At 40.0% G+C, this 15,644-nt stretch overlaps 1 protein-coding gene and 1 long non-coding RNA gene across 7 annotated transcripts in view; both read right to left on the bottom strand.

Annotated features, from left to right (window-relative positions):
- The window catches only part of VCAN (versican), a 128,851-nt gene that overhangs the window by 36,305 nt on the left and 76,902 nt on the right, over positions 1-15,644 (bottom strand). For 4 of the 6 annotated variants that reach the window (XM_021081073.2, XM_085009691.1, XM_005661535.4 and 1 more), the window contains 1 exon segment: positions 1,701-6,938. The exons of the other annotated variants lie outside the window; for them this stretch is intronic. In XM_021081073.2, the coding sequence (XP_020936732.2) occupies positions 1,701-6,938 (5,238 nt within the window). 6 annotated transcript variants of the gene reach the window in all.
- On the bottom strand, positions 9,936-14,141 carry LOC146405624 (uncharacterized). The gene is made up of 2 exons (XR_014838221.1): positions 13,401-14,141; positions 9,936-12,638 (listed from the first exon to the last, which is right to left on the bottom strand). It is a non-coding gene; the product is annotated as an uncharacterized LOC146405624 (long non-coding RNA).

Genomic DNA, 15,644 nt, shown 5'->3' with positions numbered 1-15,644 from the left:
GAAGTATATTTCAACTAAATGACAAAAGAATAAATACTGGCCAGATTACTAGGTTACCATTACAGATTAAATAAAGAGTGACAACAAAAAAGATTCCATCAACCACCTTCGCTCAATTTTATTCATGAAATACTCCAAGTCATTTATAAAAGTTACATTTTATGACTATTTCACTCTATCTGAAGCACAACAAACTGAAGCATTGGTAGCACAAAACATAAGGTTGAAAAGACCAGAAGAATAATTTTACGTGTAGCCATGCTGTAAAACATATTCATTAAAATAAAACATATTTTCAATCAACATAGCCCTAGAATACTGATTTTTTTTTTTTTTAATTTTTCTAGGTAGCAATGAGGTGGCGTTAGCTACTTGTAGACTTCACTGATGTTGTTATTTAAATAATGTTCTTGGAAAACACTACTAAAGTGAATTTCTCGGAGTTCCCGTTGTGGTGCAGCACAAACGAATCCAACTAGGAACCATGAGGTTGTGGGTTCGATCCCTGGCCTCGCTCAGTGGGTTAAGGTTCTGGCATTTCCCTGAGCTACGGTGTAGGCTGCAGACTCGGCTCGGATCCTGCATTGCTGTGGCTATGGTGTAGGCCAGTAGCTGTAGTTCCGATTAGACCCCTAGCCTGGGAAACTCCATACGCTGCACAAACGGCCCTAAAAAGCGCGCACACACACAAAATGAATTTCTCAACATTATCAGGCAAGATTAGGAGGAAAATAAATTCTACCACTAAATATTCCAAGGTTTATGGTTGACATATCATTAAATATCAATTATTCATTTTATGCTATATTAATAGGAGACCACCAAAGAGCAGTGAGAAAATCACATACTTTGGTTTTCTGGGGCTGACCTGGGTTCAAGTCCCATTTTTGCCATCATATGTGTGGCTGAAACCCTGGGCAAACTGCAGAAGCTCTCTGAACCTCCATGTCCTGCCCTTTTAAATGGAGTTAATACTATGTGTGTTATAGTCTTTTCGTGAAGCTTAAATGAGATAGTTCATATGAATCTGTATCAAATTCATGATTTCTGTCAAATCACTAAAAAAAAAAAAAAAAAAAAATCTTCTTTCAACAGACAGAGCTCGAATACATACCAAATGAATACTCATTATGGCTAGGCCACTGTGTTAGAAACATTACATTGACTTTCTGGGGCAAGGAAATTGCATAAAAATATGAACTGATAAACAATACTGCATACGCTATGTGAAATGTTTCTTGGTTATTTGCTACTGTCAAATTTTAAAGACCTGACAGATTCGGATATTGCCAGAATAGCACTCATTCATGAGAGATTTTTAAAAATACAATTTTTTTCCTGTTTTTAAAACTAAGATGCATAACAACAGGACATAAGGCAAAGCAATACTTTAGTTGTGAGTAAAACCAAACTGAATTTTTACACTATTAACAATTTCCATGATTTCCATGTTGCAACTATAAGTTATTTCTTAAACACAGAAAAATACAAAAAATACCTGTAAAGCTCCCAAAGAGTCTATACTTACTTCTTTGCATCTCATTATGGACTCAATACTATGGCCTATCCTGCTGTTATGTGAACAACTTAAAAATCTTCACTGATTTGAACATCACAATAAAAACTATACACATATATATGTTAGGACCAAGGGACTGTTTCCAAGTTTGGAAACAGATTTATCAATGTTGTGACCTTACCTGGTAAATAGATTGCTGTGCCTTCCACTGACTCTTCATTAATGCCAATCAGGAAACTGGTTTCATTAGACGTTTCCAGAAGGGGAAATGACGGTGTTGCAAGCTCAGTATTTAACTCTGCGGTGCTTAGTGTTGCCTGATTATTAGAATCAAAAATTCTCGCTGATACTTGCTGTCCTGGTGCTGCTACTGTGGAATCCTCCCCTCTGATCAAAGCTGCTTGTGTTTCAGGATTTCTTTGCAGAGAAGAAGGGATGGTGGGCCTCTCAGAAGTCTGTGGGCTGGGCTGAGGCACCACACCTGCCTCAACCCCATAAATCACAGAAGCAGAAGTAGAATGTGGCCACAGTGTAGCACCTTCTAACTTAATTTCACCTGCAGCTGTGACAACAGTCCCAGCCTCAGGTGTTTTGATACTGGTAAATACCTTGATTGTTTCTCCAGAAAGGTGAACACTGGTTTTGTTTGGGGAATCTCGGGGAATCTCAATTTCTTCTTGAGGAATTAGTTCTGTGGCAGAAGCTTCCAGCTGCTCTAATGATTTAGGTTTACTTTCATCTTCTGAAGGCTCTAATTCTGAGTCAGGTGATAAGGATGGGAGCTCAGTTATATGAAAGTACTCTTCACTTGAGGGTTGGGAAGTCGTTTCAATACCCGCAAGTCTTCCTGGAGGTGTTCGAGATGTGCTGGCATCCGTACTTGGCAGAACACCTGGCTGGGGACCCTCTGAGTATTCAGAGACTCCGCTGCCTATGTAGACAGTGAATGGAGGGGATGGTGGTGTCTGAGAGGACAGCCTTGCAAAAGCTGAAACTGCTGAAGGATCAGTGGAATCTGGGGGACTGTGTCCTTCCAGCCCATCAGGTACCTCTGTTAAACTTTGAGCCATCAGGTAAGTAGTACCCACACTTACGTACTGGGTAGGATTTATCAGTGCCTCCTCAGCCCCTGAAGAGAATTCTGGCTGAAAGGAAGGACCCACATATTTCTTTTCTTCATCCTCATCTTGTGTCCTTTCCAAAGGGCCCACCGTGGATATTATTTCACTCTGGTCTGCAATTGCTTGACCATCAGACAAAGTGCTTGATTCAAAGGTGTCATCCAGGGATTTGGCTTCAATTTTTGGTTCTCCAGTCTCTGGAGTAACTGTGGCAGACTTACTAGGAATGGGCAGGGATGTTGCTGTGGGAAGCAAGATATCACCTTCGGTTTCTGCGCTAAGGAAGGGGACCCCAGTTGTGAAGACAGAGCTCACGTGATCTAAGTGACTTGTGTGTTCAGAAGTCATTGATTCGTTGTGTGTTGCCTGAATGTAGTTAGCCAGAGGAGTATCACCAGAGGCCTCAAAGTTTTCCTCCGCTAAAGAGAGGTTAGCAGGTGCCTCGTACTTCTCTTGAACCTGAGTACTGTCTTCATTACTGCCATGTGGTCCTGAGAATAACTCGGGATCTCCGTCTGTCTGCATTCCAAGGATATCTTCATATATAGGTTTAGTGTGATCAATATCTATGATAGTATTTTTATCTGATGTCAGCTCAGGTAGAATTTCAAGCATGGTACTCTCTGTAATTGTCAATATTAAATCTTTGTCCTCTTTGTCCAGATCTATGATAATATTTTCAGTGGCTTTCCTTCTGTCAGGTTTTAAGGTGGAATCCTCAAATCCCCCAAAATGGTCTTGGACACTATCTGTAGCATCTTCTGTGGACCTCTCATATGACATGGTACTTGATAGCACGCTAACTGGATCAGGGGAGCTTTCATTCTGCTCTGAGTGAAGAGGCAGCACCGCTGAAACTGTTGGGAATCCATCAACAGTAACAGCTTCAGCACTTGGAACCTCAGGATGTTTGTCCAGGGATCTATCAGAAACAAATGTGGCACTTTCTTGCCTAGTTGCCTGAGTAGTTCCAGAAGTGTGGACTAAATCCACCATATCCAATTCCCCAGATCCTTCTCCAGAATGTTCATAAAACAAGTCAGATGGTTTTGGTGTTGATGTAACAAATCCTTTCGCCATTTCAAGTCCATAAGTTCTAGCCAGAAAATCAGTGGAAGGGGTTGCGGTTTCTTTCATTTCTTCTGTTGGAGAATCTTCATTGGAGACTTGATCCGTCATAGGCTGTGGTCCACTAGTCTGGATTTCTTCTGCCCAACTGTGTGTCTGATTTTGAGGATGTTCAGTGTGTGTGGAGAAAGTGAGAGGTGCCACTGAGGGTCCTTCTGTTCTGTTGTCACTTAAAATTTCCAGTGAGGTTGTGCCGGATGCTGTCTCACTATCTTCAAAACTGCTGTCTGTTTTGGAAACAAGTGGTCTAAGTTCCTTTGTCACATATTCCATTCCCTCATGGTCTTCAGTTGTATTGTTTAAGATACTGGTTTCTAAAGTTTGCCCTTGAGAAGTCTGGGGAGACAACGTGCTAATGACTTGTTCCATTTCAGTCAAATTCACTGATACTGTAGCAGGCACAACTTCTTCTCCTGATCCCAGTCCAGAGAATAAAAGATCAGTATCCGACTCTTTTATTACTGGTCTCATAACTTTGGGAATGGGTTTTACACTTTCTGGCTCTCTGGTTGTTGAATCTGTAATTACACTTTCAGCTGGGACTGATGCAGTCACTGAGGCAGTAGCTAAGGAAAAATGGGATTTTTCAGTAACTTCAGGGAGAACAGTATACGACTCCAAGCCCTTTGAATCTAGATTTGGAGTGAACACATCAGCTAAAGGAATGCCTTCCTCCATTTCCTCATCAGTACCGTAAGTTTTCTCTGTTGTCAGTACAGAATCATCTGTGGTTCGGAGGTGAGTTTCAGGAAAGGTTTGTGAATCGAAAATTGTTTGTTCTGGTGCTAAAGAGCTTTGAGGGGACTCAAAAGATCTTTGTTCTTGAATCTTTTCCTCTGACACTATTTTACTTTCAATTCCTTGAGTTACAGGGTTGACTTCGTGCTGGGGCCATAATTTGTCTGGCTCCGTGGTCTGGGGGAAGTCCACTGAAACTGTGCCATCGACCATCACTTCCCCTTTTTCTGTTGAAGCTTTAGTACTTCTGGCTTCTGCTGTCGGCCAAATGGTGGCTCTTTCTTCAGTTTCATTGATAGCACCTTTTTCTCCCAGTCCTTGATCAGTAAATGGGGAATCTGTACCAGAGATATTTCCCACAGCACTGGGAAACACTTGGTCAACAGAGCTGCTTACTGCAACCAATTGCTCACCCAAACCCTCAGCTGAGGCTGTGAACTCTTCCCAAGGGAAGGCTGAAGTGCTGACCAAGGTGCTGTCAGGTCGTTCTGAGTCAGCTACATGAATAGTGTGGTCTGAAGGAGGTATTATGGATGGTGAAATCTGGGTGTCCTTAAATGCTGCATCCCCAGAGCCTTCCAGCCCTACTGTTTCTTCTTTTGTTATGGGTTGAGATACTGTTGAGTATTCGCTCAAGTCACCACTGAAATCTTCCTCCATAGGAAAACCTGTAGACAAGACCTTTATTTCTGCCCCTTGACTTGGTTCTCCTGAGATCTCTGAAATCAAGTTTGCCTTGGATGTCTGGCTTATAATTTCAGCAACCTCTGTGTCCGTTGCAGTGCTCCAAACTAGTCCAGTTGGCTCAAAAGGCAATATAGTTTCCACATGTGGAGACAAAGTGCCAGCTGCTTCCTTTTTGGTTTGAATTTCAGGCTCTACGATGAATGAAAATGAAGAAACAGTGGTAGTTTCCAGGTCATAAGCAGCTTCTCCAGAGCCCTGTTCCATAAAGAGAGAGATGGGGCTACTGGGGATAGTGGACAGCCCTTCCTCAAACCCAGGTTGACCGCTACTGCTGGGCTCTGTGGTCTGCTCCCCTAGATTATCTAAGACATTTGTTTCTGCAAAGACAAGAGTAGAACTTGTCATTTCCGTTTCAGACTCTGTGGGTGTCGTCAAGAACGTAAAACTTTTCGTGGCAGCAGATGCTGAATCACCAGATGTAGCTTCATTTGGGTTTCCTAATTCAGAGGGTAAAATTAATTGATCCGATCTCTGTGTAGGTGAATGTGCCTCAGTTGTAGAAGCTGTACCTGTAGTTCCCTTCTCCTCATCTTCCCTTGTCTTCCCCTCAAGAGATGTACTAAAAACCCCCTCAAAAGTGTCTGATTCCCTTACAAAGTTGGTAGGCACTACTGCAGAAGGTGGTTCAGAAACTGAATGCAAGGTGGTTGCAGGAACATGCAAAAGGCTTTCTGTGATCATTATCTTGCTTGTGTCTGAAGTAACGAGGGCATCGGTAGTATTTTTCTGTGATAAACCAGTGGCCAAGACAAACATTTTATCTTTATCTTCTTCTGCTTCCCCAGAGGCTTCTAGAATTGAGATTGAAGGACTCCCTGAGAACTCTACAACTTGTCTAGAGGTCATTCCCACCCAGCTTTCTATCGTGGACATCGGCTCATCAGGCTGTGGATTTCCTGTCAAGGTAACTGATTCATCCTCTGAAACATATACCGATATAGGACTTGGAACTGTACTTGGAGTATATGTGGTAGAGATTATTTTTTCTGCCTCTTCACCAAATGTTACTTCCGTAGCCCCTGAAAAGACTATTTTCTGAGATTCTTGGTCAATGGCAGCATCTCCTGAAGACTCTTCAGGAAGCAGAGGTACAGACTCAGTGTGCTCATGCATCAGATCACCAAGTTCAGGGCTTGTCTCTGTGGTTGATTCTGGCCCCTCTGTGGCATCTCCCTTGTGGACTGGGGCTGTGGGGAAAATATCAGGCTCACCGCTTGAAAAATGTTCTGGTGTTTCCCGGTAAATCTCGGGTCTCCACGTAATTTCAAGGGATTCCATTGTTTCTTTAGATTCATTAGGTTGCATGGCAGTAGACAAGCCAGTTTTGGCCATTACAAACTGCTGACTATCACTTTCACCGCTGTCTGAAAAATTTTGAGAAGGTGCAACACTTTCAAACTGGCCACGCCTAGCTTCTGCGGCTTCTGGGTCCTTGGGCACAGTGGTAACTAGCTGCTTCCCATTTATGTACTGCACTGAGGGGGTAGTCGTGACGTCAGTGGCATTGGCACACTCCTCATCTTCCTCTTCATCTTCCTCACTGTGGTATATACCGATTTCAATGATCTCAGGCAACATTTCAGCAATTAGATCATGCTCTGGATCTGTTTCTTCACTACAAGGTTCATCTTCTTTAGAGTCTGAATCTATTGGATGACCACTTACACTCAAATCACTCATTCGACCTGAAAAAAACAAAGAGTTTTCACAATACTTAAATAGAAGATTTGGCAGTGTATGACAGAAGAAATCGACAGCAAGGCTGGATGATCACACTCTCAACACACAAAGAAGGATTCAAATCTTTTCACATTAAGAGCCACCACCCTCCTACATGTGGTTCTCATCCTTCACATTTGCTGTTTTATGCTAACAATGGGAAAAACAAATCCAATTTAAGATTGTAGCCACAGGTTATGAAAGCCCTTCAACATGTTTAACAAAGCAATGGTCTTAAAATAAAACAAGGAATCATGTACACACAACGTAATCGTGAGATGTAGGAATTCGTCTTTGTGTAACTGAAAAAAAAAATTAAAAGTTAAGACCACTTCACCAGATCATACCTAAAGAGTAACTGTTATTCCTTATGTAGGGGGATGCTTAGATACCCTCCATTCAATAAGGAAATGAGAAGAGATTCTTTCTGACCTCTTGTCACAATCTGTCCTAGAAAAGATTGTTTTTAGAAAATTAAGAGATTTCTTTTATTGCCCCTACACAGTCAATGACAGCCCCACCCTGGCGCAACAGTGAGATAAGACTTAGCTGTATAGGCTGCAGCCACTTCCCACACACAAGGGCAGGACATGCTGGAGGTGGAGGGGGGGTGGCGGCGGTAGGGGTTCAGTTAAGGATGGTTCACAAAAAGCATCAGGAAGGAAGAAACCTCTATACTTTTACACTTTTACCCTTCATGAGAGATGATCTGGATTGAGTCAATTACTGTTTTTTTAATTAACATTTTCTCCAAAGGAAGTTCACCAGTCACTTCTAAACATTTGAACTTTTTTTTTTTTTTTTTTTTTTTTTGCTTTTTAGGTCTGCACCCATGGCATATGGAAGTTCCCAGGCTAGGGATCAAATCAGAGCTGTGGCTGCCAGCCTACACCACAGCCACAGCAACGCCAGATCTGAGCCGCATCTGTGACTTACACCATAGTTCACAGTAACACCGGATCCTTAACCCACTGAGTGAGGGCAGGTATCGAACCTGCGTCCTCATGGATACTAATCAGATTAATTTCCACTGGGCACAACGGGAACTCCCTGAACAAATATATTTTAAATAACACCTCTGCTCAGAGCATTTCCTAGATTGCAGATTGGCACAGGGTACCAACCACTCAGCCCAACTGGCTTTTCTGCCCTCACAAATCCACTAGCAAAGGTCCCTCTCTGGACACCAGAAAGGAGGACATTCTCCATCCTCACTTTTATCGGAGTGGAATTCAGCTGTCCTAGGAGAAGGTCCTGCCACCCAGCTGTGCTGGTCACAGTATCACCGCAATGTGAAAAGAAGCCAATGAGTGTGCTGATCCAGGAAGAAGACAAAGAGAAGCACAGAGGGTGCCTAGTGTCTCACCCTCTGGCTCAGGAATACTGTTACAGAATTAGCTTTCAACCTAGCTTTGACCCATGGTGCACATTCTTAGGCTGAATGTGAGAACTTACAGGAGAAAAATTATGACAGAGTCACCTCATATCAGCAGGGAGATGGCTCCTGTTGCAAGAAACCACTCCTTTCCACATACAAAAGCATCCACATCTAGCATTTACTAATGTCCAAAAAGAAAAAAAAAATGCTACTGAAAAGGTAAGAGTATTGTTTGTATTTTTTATGTCAACAGAAATACAGAAGTATATCAACTATACTATACAGAAGTATATCAACTATACAGAGTTCCTTCTGTTTTTAACTATAGTTTGCTGCAAAGACCACGAGATTTCAGTGTAACTGGAAGATAACACTGTCTTTACCTTGATCCATTTCACTCTAATAAATTCAAAAGAGAAAATACTTTGTTCTCTGTATCCTGCCACATCTTCACCATACTATCTCCACAAAATACTGTTTATGCTGGAGTGGATTGTTCTGCCTTCATTATAAGACCACCCTGTTTGACTCTCACAGACTATAGTTCATCCCTTATATCTCCACCTCAGACATTCGGCCTTTCAAGAATGTCTTCTTTGTGAAAACAAAGAAGTAGAGGTATGCAAATAAATGAAAAATATTTCTACCATAAAGAGAGGGGAGATCAATGCATAACTCTAGTATATTATAAAAATATAAAATGAATACAGATGATTTCTGCAATAGATGTTATAACTCTTCCTAATTGTCAAACTGAAAGAAATGAACAATGCCTTAGCTTTTCTTAGGAATAAAAAGATAACTAAAAGAGTAAGTTTGTTAAATATTATATCACTGAAGTGGTGATGTGGTTTAAAAGAAAACATCTTTAGATAATAAACACCTTTTAACATGGCCCATGTTCAAGTCTACCTTTCACTAAGAAAAAAGAACGTGAGAGAATAGATGCATATACTTATACAGGTACACGAGAGAATGCACCTTAAATGCCTTTTGCACAAATGAATCTCTCGAACTATCATATCAATAATCTTATATAATCACCAAATCAAGTAGTCTCTCACTGTTAATACTATTTGCATGTATTTGAATTAAGTCAGACTTGGTTACACTATTCTTTACAACTTTGGAGGATTTAACATGAACTTCAAAGATAGGCCTATCTTAAAATTTCTTATAGTGTAGTTTTACACACACCCCTTCTCATTGGGTTTTATTAAGTATAAATAAAATGAGAATTCACTATTAAGAAGTATCACACACACACAGATGCTAAATCCTCACAGCATCTTGCACTTAAATACTGAAAGAATTTCAATAAGAAGCCATAGTCTGTGTCAAGCATATAAAAAAATCCCCAACACATTTTGTACCTTTTTATAAGTAGCAGAGTTTAAACTAACAATTCAGCCAAGCTTTTCCAACCAAACACAAGGATAAATAAAGAATTTTTTCTTTATTTATAAATATTCTTATTTCTAATCTCTATAGGGTAAAAAAACAATGCTATTGTAGATGTGTGTGGATTTCTAAATAAATGCCTTACTTTTAAAAATAATTATTTTCTAAAAATAAAACTGATATAAACATATCCCATGATCTTTATTTTCTAAAAATAAACATATCCCATGATCTTCTTAGTGAATAACTATAGATAGAGGATCCATCAAGCATGATGTTAACAGCTCAAAAAATAAGTGGGGTGGAAAAAAGCAGAGAGAAGACAGCGAGGCATATCAGTGTGTCAAATGCCAGCCTGTCGAAGGAACTGACACTCTGATGCTCATTTACATGTTTTAAAAAAGAATGAATAATGTAAAATAAAATGTTTTTCGAGGAAGGACAACAAAGAACTCTTAATTGTCAGTCAACAATGTAAATAATAATTGCATTGACTATCAACTCGTTAGGTCTACTTAATTCATTAGTTGAAGACTCTGACGTTCACTTCATATTCTCTAATTTTAGTTCAAGGAACAAAATATAACATTATTTCAGTCTTTTATGCTTGGATAAGGAATGCTAATATTTCTTATTGCTCATACATTGAAGAGGACTTCCTTAGCATTTTGGACCATCATATTAGATTATTTCACCAAAAGACTCAACTATAGATACAGCATGTTCCATTTTCTAACTTAAATAAATACCACAATATTTCAATCACAACAGCTACAAACACAGCAGAGAGTAATCTTTGCATATACTTTACAAACAGGGCTTGGCATCATTCCGGTTTGGGCACATAATATTAAATTCACCACCACAACCATGCATGGTACCCAACCAAACAAGTTATGTCCCCAGGACCAAGCAATTGCACAAAATTTACTGAGTACCTGTTATCTATCAGACTATATGGCAGACATGTTCACCAACTTTATAGAGACTCAACACCTCCAAGAGTATTTTCTAAATCTCTCTCTTTCTCTCTGAAACAAGTGCTCTTGCCAATAGGTTAGGGAAATGGCCTTACTAAACTTTATCTCTGTATTTTAAAAGGACACTTTTTGAGTTTACATATTACAAATGTACCAGTCATTAAATTTAAATTAGGATTCCTGCCTCCACCTGCCTCCCAAAGTATCTGATCTGACTTGCTTTCAGAATAGTAGAAAATACAGAAATACTTTAAGATATTTCATCTTATGCTTTTCATTGAAACTTGAAGCTGGCAAAGACCAAAGAACTATCACTGCATCATAATAAACAGTGACTGAAAAGATATGTTTTAAAAAGTGCTCTTGGGATATATAGGGTAAAAATGTTCTACTAAATGGGAATTCTTAAATAAAATGACACAAAATGAGAGTTAAAATTATTGTTTCCATTTTCTGAAAGGAATATTGTCATAATTAAATTACCAATATTTATTGTTGAAATAAGTCGTGTTAACTTCCAATTGGTTTCTTCAGGTTTCTTAACATTGGTTTGAGAGTGAGGAAAACGCTCATTGCTGAGGGCTTTGAAGTTAATTTTCTCTGCCAACAGATCCTCTACAGATAAATCTCCATTTTATTCTCAGAGTGCTAGTTTGTTTCCATACTTTTATAATTTCATGAAATCTACCTGGTATGGACAGTTGAATCCTCTCCTGCCACTGCCACCTACAACTCACCCATATTCCTATTTTCTCCTCTCTGTTTATTTAGTTTCTGAAATTACTTCTTCATTCCCCCTTTCTTGTCACCATCCCACCCACTACACATGTTGTTAGAGTTTCAAGAGCTACAATGACTGCAAACCAGAAAAAGTCTTTGTTGGGTGTGACAAGGAGACACCTGTGCTATTGTGAAATCAGGTATTTCATTACAAAATTGTGATCTGCTCTATTTTGTACTAACGGTGCAACCTATTGGAATAATTAATGTTTCCATCTCTTAGACGAACAAGTCCTAATAAAAGATGGCTCTATTTCAGAATTTTGCTCTAAGGGTGATACAACTTTTATTTGGATTGCAACAGTCAAGCCACAGAACGCTACACAGTGTATGTATCATCTTTCCTATGTTTATATGAATGTATTTTAACAGCTTGACTTGAATATGCTGGTATCACGGTTAATAGATTTTCTAAAAATGGTATTTTACACAAAGCTTGACTGCTAGCTGACCTCGAATTATTCACCAAGTACTTTTAACTACTTCATGGCAGATAAGACGCAGCACAAGTCTTTGGGTCCTACTGCTGGCAGACACAAAACACAGTTGATAAGATGCACAGGCAGTTGGCTCAAGTTCATGTTCCATATAGGGAATTTTTACAATTTAAGTTTAAGAGCTTTTTTTTTTTTTTTTTTGTCTTTTTGCCTTTTCTAGGGCCATTCCCTCGGCATATGGAGGTCCCCAGGCTAGGGATCTAATCGGAGCTGTAGCCGCCAGCCTACGCCAGAGCCACAGCAACGCGGGATCCAAGCCATGTCTGTCACCTACACCACAGCTCACAGCAACACCGGATCCTTGACCCACTGAGCAAGGCCAGGGATCGAACCCAAAACCTCATGGTTCCTAGTGGGATTTGTTAACCACTGCGCCTCAACGGGAATTCCAAGAACTTTTAATTAAATGTAAGCGTATACCAATCTAATCAGAAGAGATATGTTAGGATCACCTTTCTTTCTGTCTTTCTTTGCTTTTTAGGGCCACACCAGTGGCATTTGGAAGTGCCCGGGCTAGGGGTCGAATCGGAGTTACAGCTACTGGCCAATGCCACAGCCACAGCAATGTGGGATCTGAGCTGCGTCTGCGACCTGCACCACAGCTCACGGCAACACCGGATCCTTAACCCACTGAGCAAGCCCAGGGATCGAACATGCAACCTCATGGTTACTAGTCAGATTTGTTAACCACTGAGCCACGACGGGAACTCCAGATTTCATCTTAATGTGCAACAAAAAAGGTTTTGTTTCCTTATTTAAAAATACAATAGACAGTCATACTGAAGTACTTGAGAAATGCTTATAGAATTTAAATAGAGAAAAACTGAGGTTCTCCAAGATACTAAAGTTTTCTGACACATACCGATGAATCCAATAACCAGACACAAACAAATGCTTCAATTTCACTCACTTTTGAAATGTTCTTAAAATAAAATGGCTAACTGGCACCTTATGAAGCAAAGAAAACCACTTAATGTGAATTTCAACTAGATTGTCTCAGATATCCCAAATTCTAAATCTGAGACACTTAAAAAATGGTGTCAGCTCAGGATGTTGAAAAAAATTGACATGAATGATCAAGACATAAGCATTCAGAGGGAGTTCCTGTTGTGGCTCAGGGGAAACGAATCCGACTAGTAACCCTAAGGTCGCGGGTTTGAGCCTTGGCCTCGCTCAGTGAGTTAAGGATCCGGCGTTGCTGTGAGCTGTGGTGTAGGTCGCAGACGTGGCTTGGATCTGGTTTTGCTGTCGCTGTGGTGTAGGCAGCGGCAGCTCCGATTAAACCCCTATCCTTGGAACCTCCATATGCCACGAGTGGGGCCCCCCCAAAAAAAACCAAAGATATAAGCATCCTTCTCAAATCTTGTCAGTTGTTTTTGCATCCTTAATTACCTTAATAATTGAAAATCGTGTGATATTTGTATCAAAACCCCCGACCCCCAGAGATGAGAGATCAAGGCTGGGAGATCAATATTGGATTCTGTGACCCACACTTCCCTGTTAGCTCTGCCAGCCAAGGTTCATTTGGTATACCACCCAAGCGTGTTATCTTACACTGACAGCTCCCTCTTGCTGAGCAAGGAGCTCAGTATTTCTCAATTCACGAATTTTACACTCGGAAAGGGTAATAAACAATATAAGCGTTTCTGATGACCTCACTTTTGAGGCAGACATGTTATGAGGATGATAAATGGGAATCATCTCTTTTCCCAACTTCAGATAATCCTCTAATAATGCTGTTCTCTCAAGTGGAAAAAGTGTGTTTAGATACAGTCATCGGGGCTAAGTGCGCTTAAGGAGATAGCATTGAGCATCGGCTCTTCTCGCTTACAGAAGAGGCCCCAGGGACTTCCTAACTTCCAATTTTTAAAGAGCAGAGGCTTTCCTGGAGAGCTTAATCAAGTAATGTTGGGCCCTTCAAGCATTTCTGAACAGAAAGATAAAGAGCTGGATGAAAGAGAGGCTAGGTTATTTTGTTTTTAAGTGTTTTCCTGAAAGCAAAACAAATAAAAACCAACCAGAATGCAGTAATTTTCTCATTTTTTTCATGTTAGTTCTCTAAGATCATCAAAGTTTTTCACAGATAGATAAATAGACAATAGAAAGATAGATAGATAGATAGATAGATAGATAGATAGATAGGCGGGCACATAGATAATTACCAGATGTCCTAATGTCAGAAAAATACCATGGTCCGAATGATTTTTTTTTTTTTTTTTGGCCATGCCCACAACATGCAGAAGTTCCTGGGTCAGGGATCGAACCTGAGCCAAAGTAATGATGACAACAACTCCTTAATAGCTATGCCACCAGGGAACTCCCAAAATCAAGGATTTAAATTTCAAGTAAAAAGCTTTGACTAAAGTAAAACAAATTCTTCTCATAAACATATATATATATATATATATATATATATATATATGCTTCTAAGCCCCCAAATTATAGCTACTAAACTAAACTACCAAACACCATTTTATTTCAATCAGACCATTCTTTTCAACTCTTCTACCTGACCTCTTTAACAGGGTGTTTCAAACAGCTCCCCACATTTATTCTCTTTCTTTCGTTCTCTGTTCTTATTCTCTGCATCTCTGAGTTGGAGCCCAGAGGCTCCACACCCCCATCTAAATATCCTCCTCATTCCCATCTCAGACTTCAGTTCAACAAGATTCCTCCTGTCGACACTTGGAGTGCTTCATAAACCTTCCTTTGAACTTCACCTCTGCATGATCCAGCCAAAGCCCTCAGCCCTCCAATCCTCCAATCTGTCTTCACTAAAACTTCTTAGCACAAACTAGTTGTATCTTTAATTGTATACCGTAGGACTTATGTCATAGTGTTCTTTTTTTTTTTTTTCTTCTTATAGCTGTGCCTGTGGCAAATGAAAGTTCCCGGGCCCGGGGTCAAATCAGAGCTGCATCTGTGACCTACACCACAGCTTGCAGCAACATTGGATCCTTAACCCACTCAGCAAGGCCAGGGATGGAACCCACATCCTCCCAGAGAAAAGGTGGGGTCCTTAACCCGCTGAGCCACAACAAGAACTCCATGGCGTTTCTTATTTATAATTTCCCTAGTTGTTTTTATATTCTTGACTCACCTTACTAAATTCTATATTCCGTAATTAAAGGGAAGGGATCCTTTAAACATGTAATGCTCTTCATACTCTAGCCAGTTAGCCCATCTTTGGGAATTTAGTTGGAAGAATGTCTATGCAGCTATTTATCACCAAGAATGGAAAAGTTTACATTTACTAGTTTGATACTTCCTTTGAAAGATGTACATTTTTTGGACTGCAAAAAATTGTGGGGTTTTTGGTACGTGATAATAGCTTAAATTCTAGATACAACTAAAGAAGCATACAGATAACTCAAATATTAAAGACTTTTATGGTTATACCAGTCCAGATAATCTAAATGTGTAGGCAGTCTCAATATTCTTTTTATCATTCTTTTTCTTTCCAAATCTAGAATCCATATAGGCTTGTCTCAGGGTGGTAATCATTGTCTTTTTTCAAATGTAAATGTGAAATGAACAAATTCACTTTGGCAGTATAGCCAAGAGAATCCTTAAGCTATGAGCTAATTCCTTTTAATGTCCATGTTGAGAGAGGGAAGGAAAAAATATGGGTTCAAC

This window comes from Sus scrofa, chromosome 2 (assembly GCF_054392235.1).
Source record: "Sus scrofa isolate SSC_HxYL_T2T_F1_AM1 chromosome 2, Sscrofa_HxYL_maternal_Yorkshire_Landrace_v2.0, whole genome shotgun sequence".
Classification (NCBI taxonomy): Eukaryota; Metazoa; Chordata; class Mammalia; order Artiodactyla; family Suidae; genus Sus; species Sus scrofa.
Note: the sequence above shows the minus strand (reverse complement) of the source record. Positions and strands in the feature narration are given on the sequence as shown.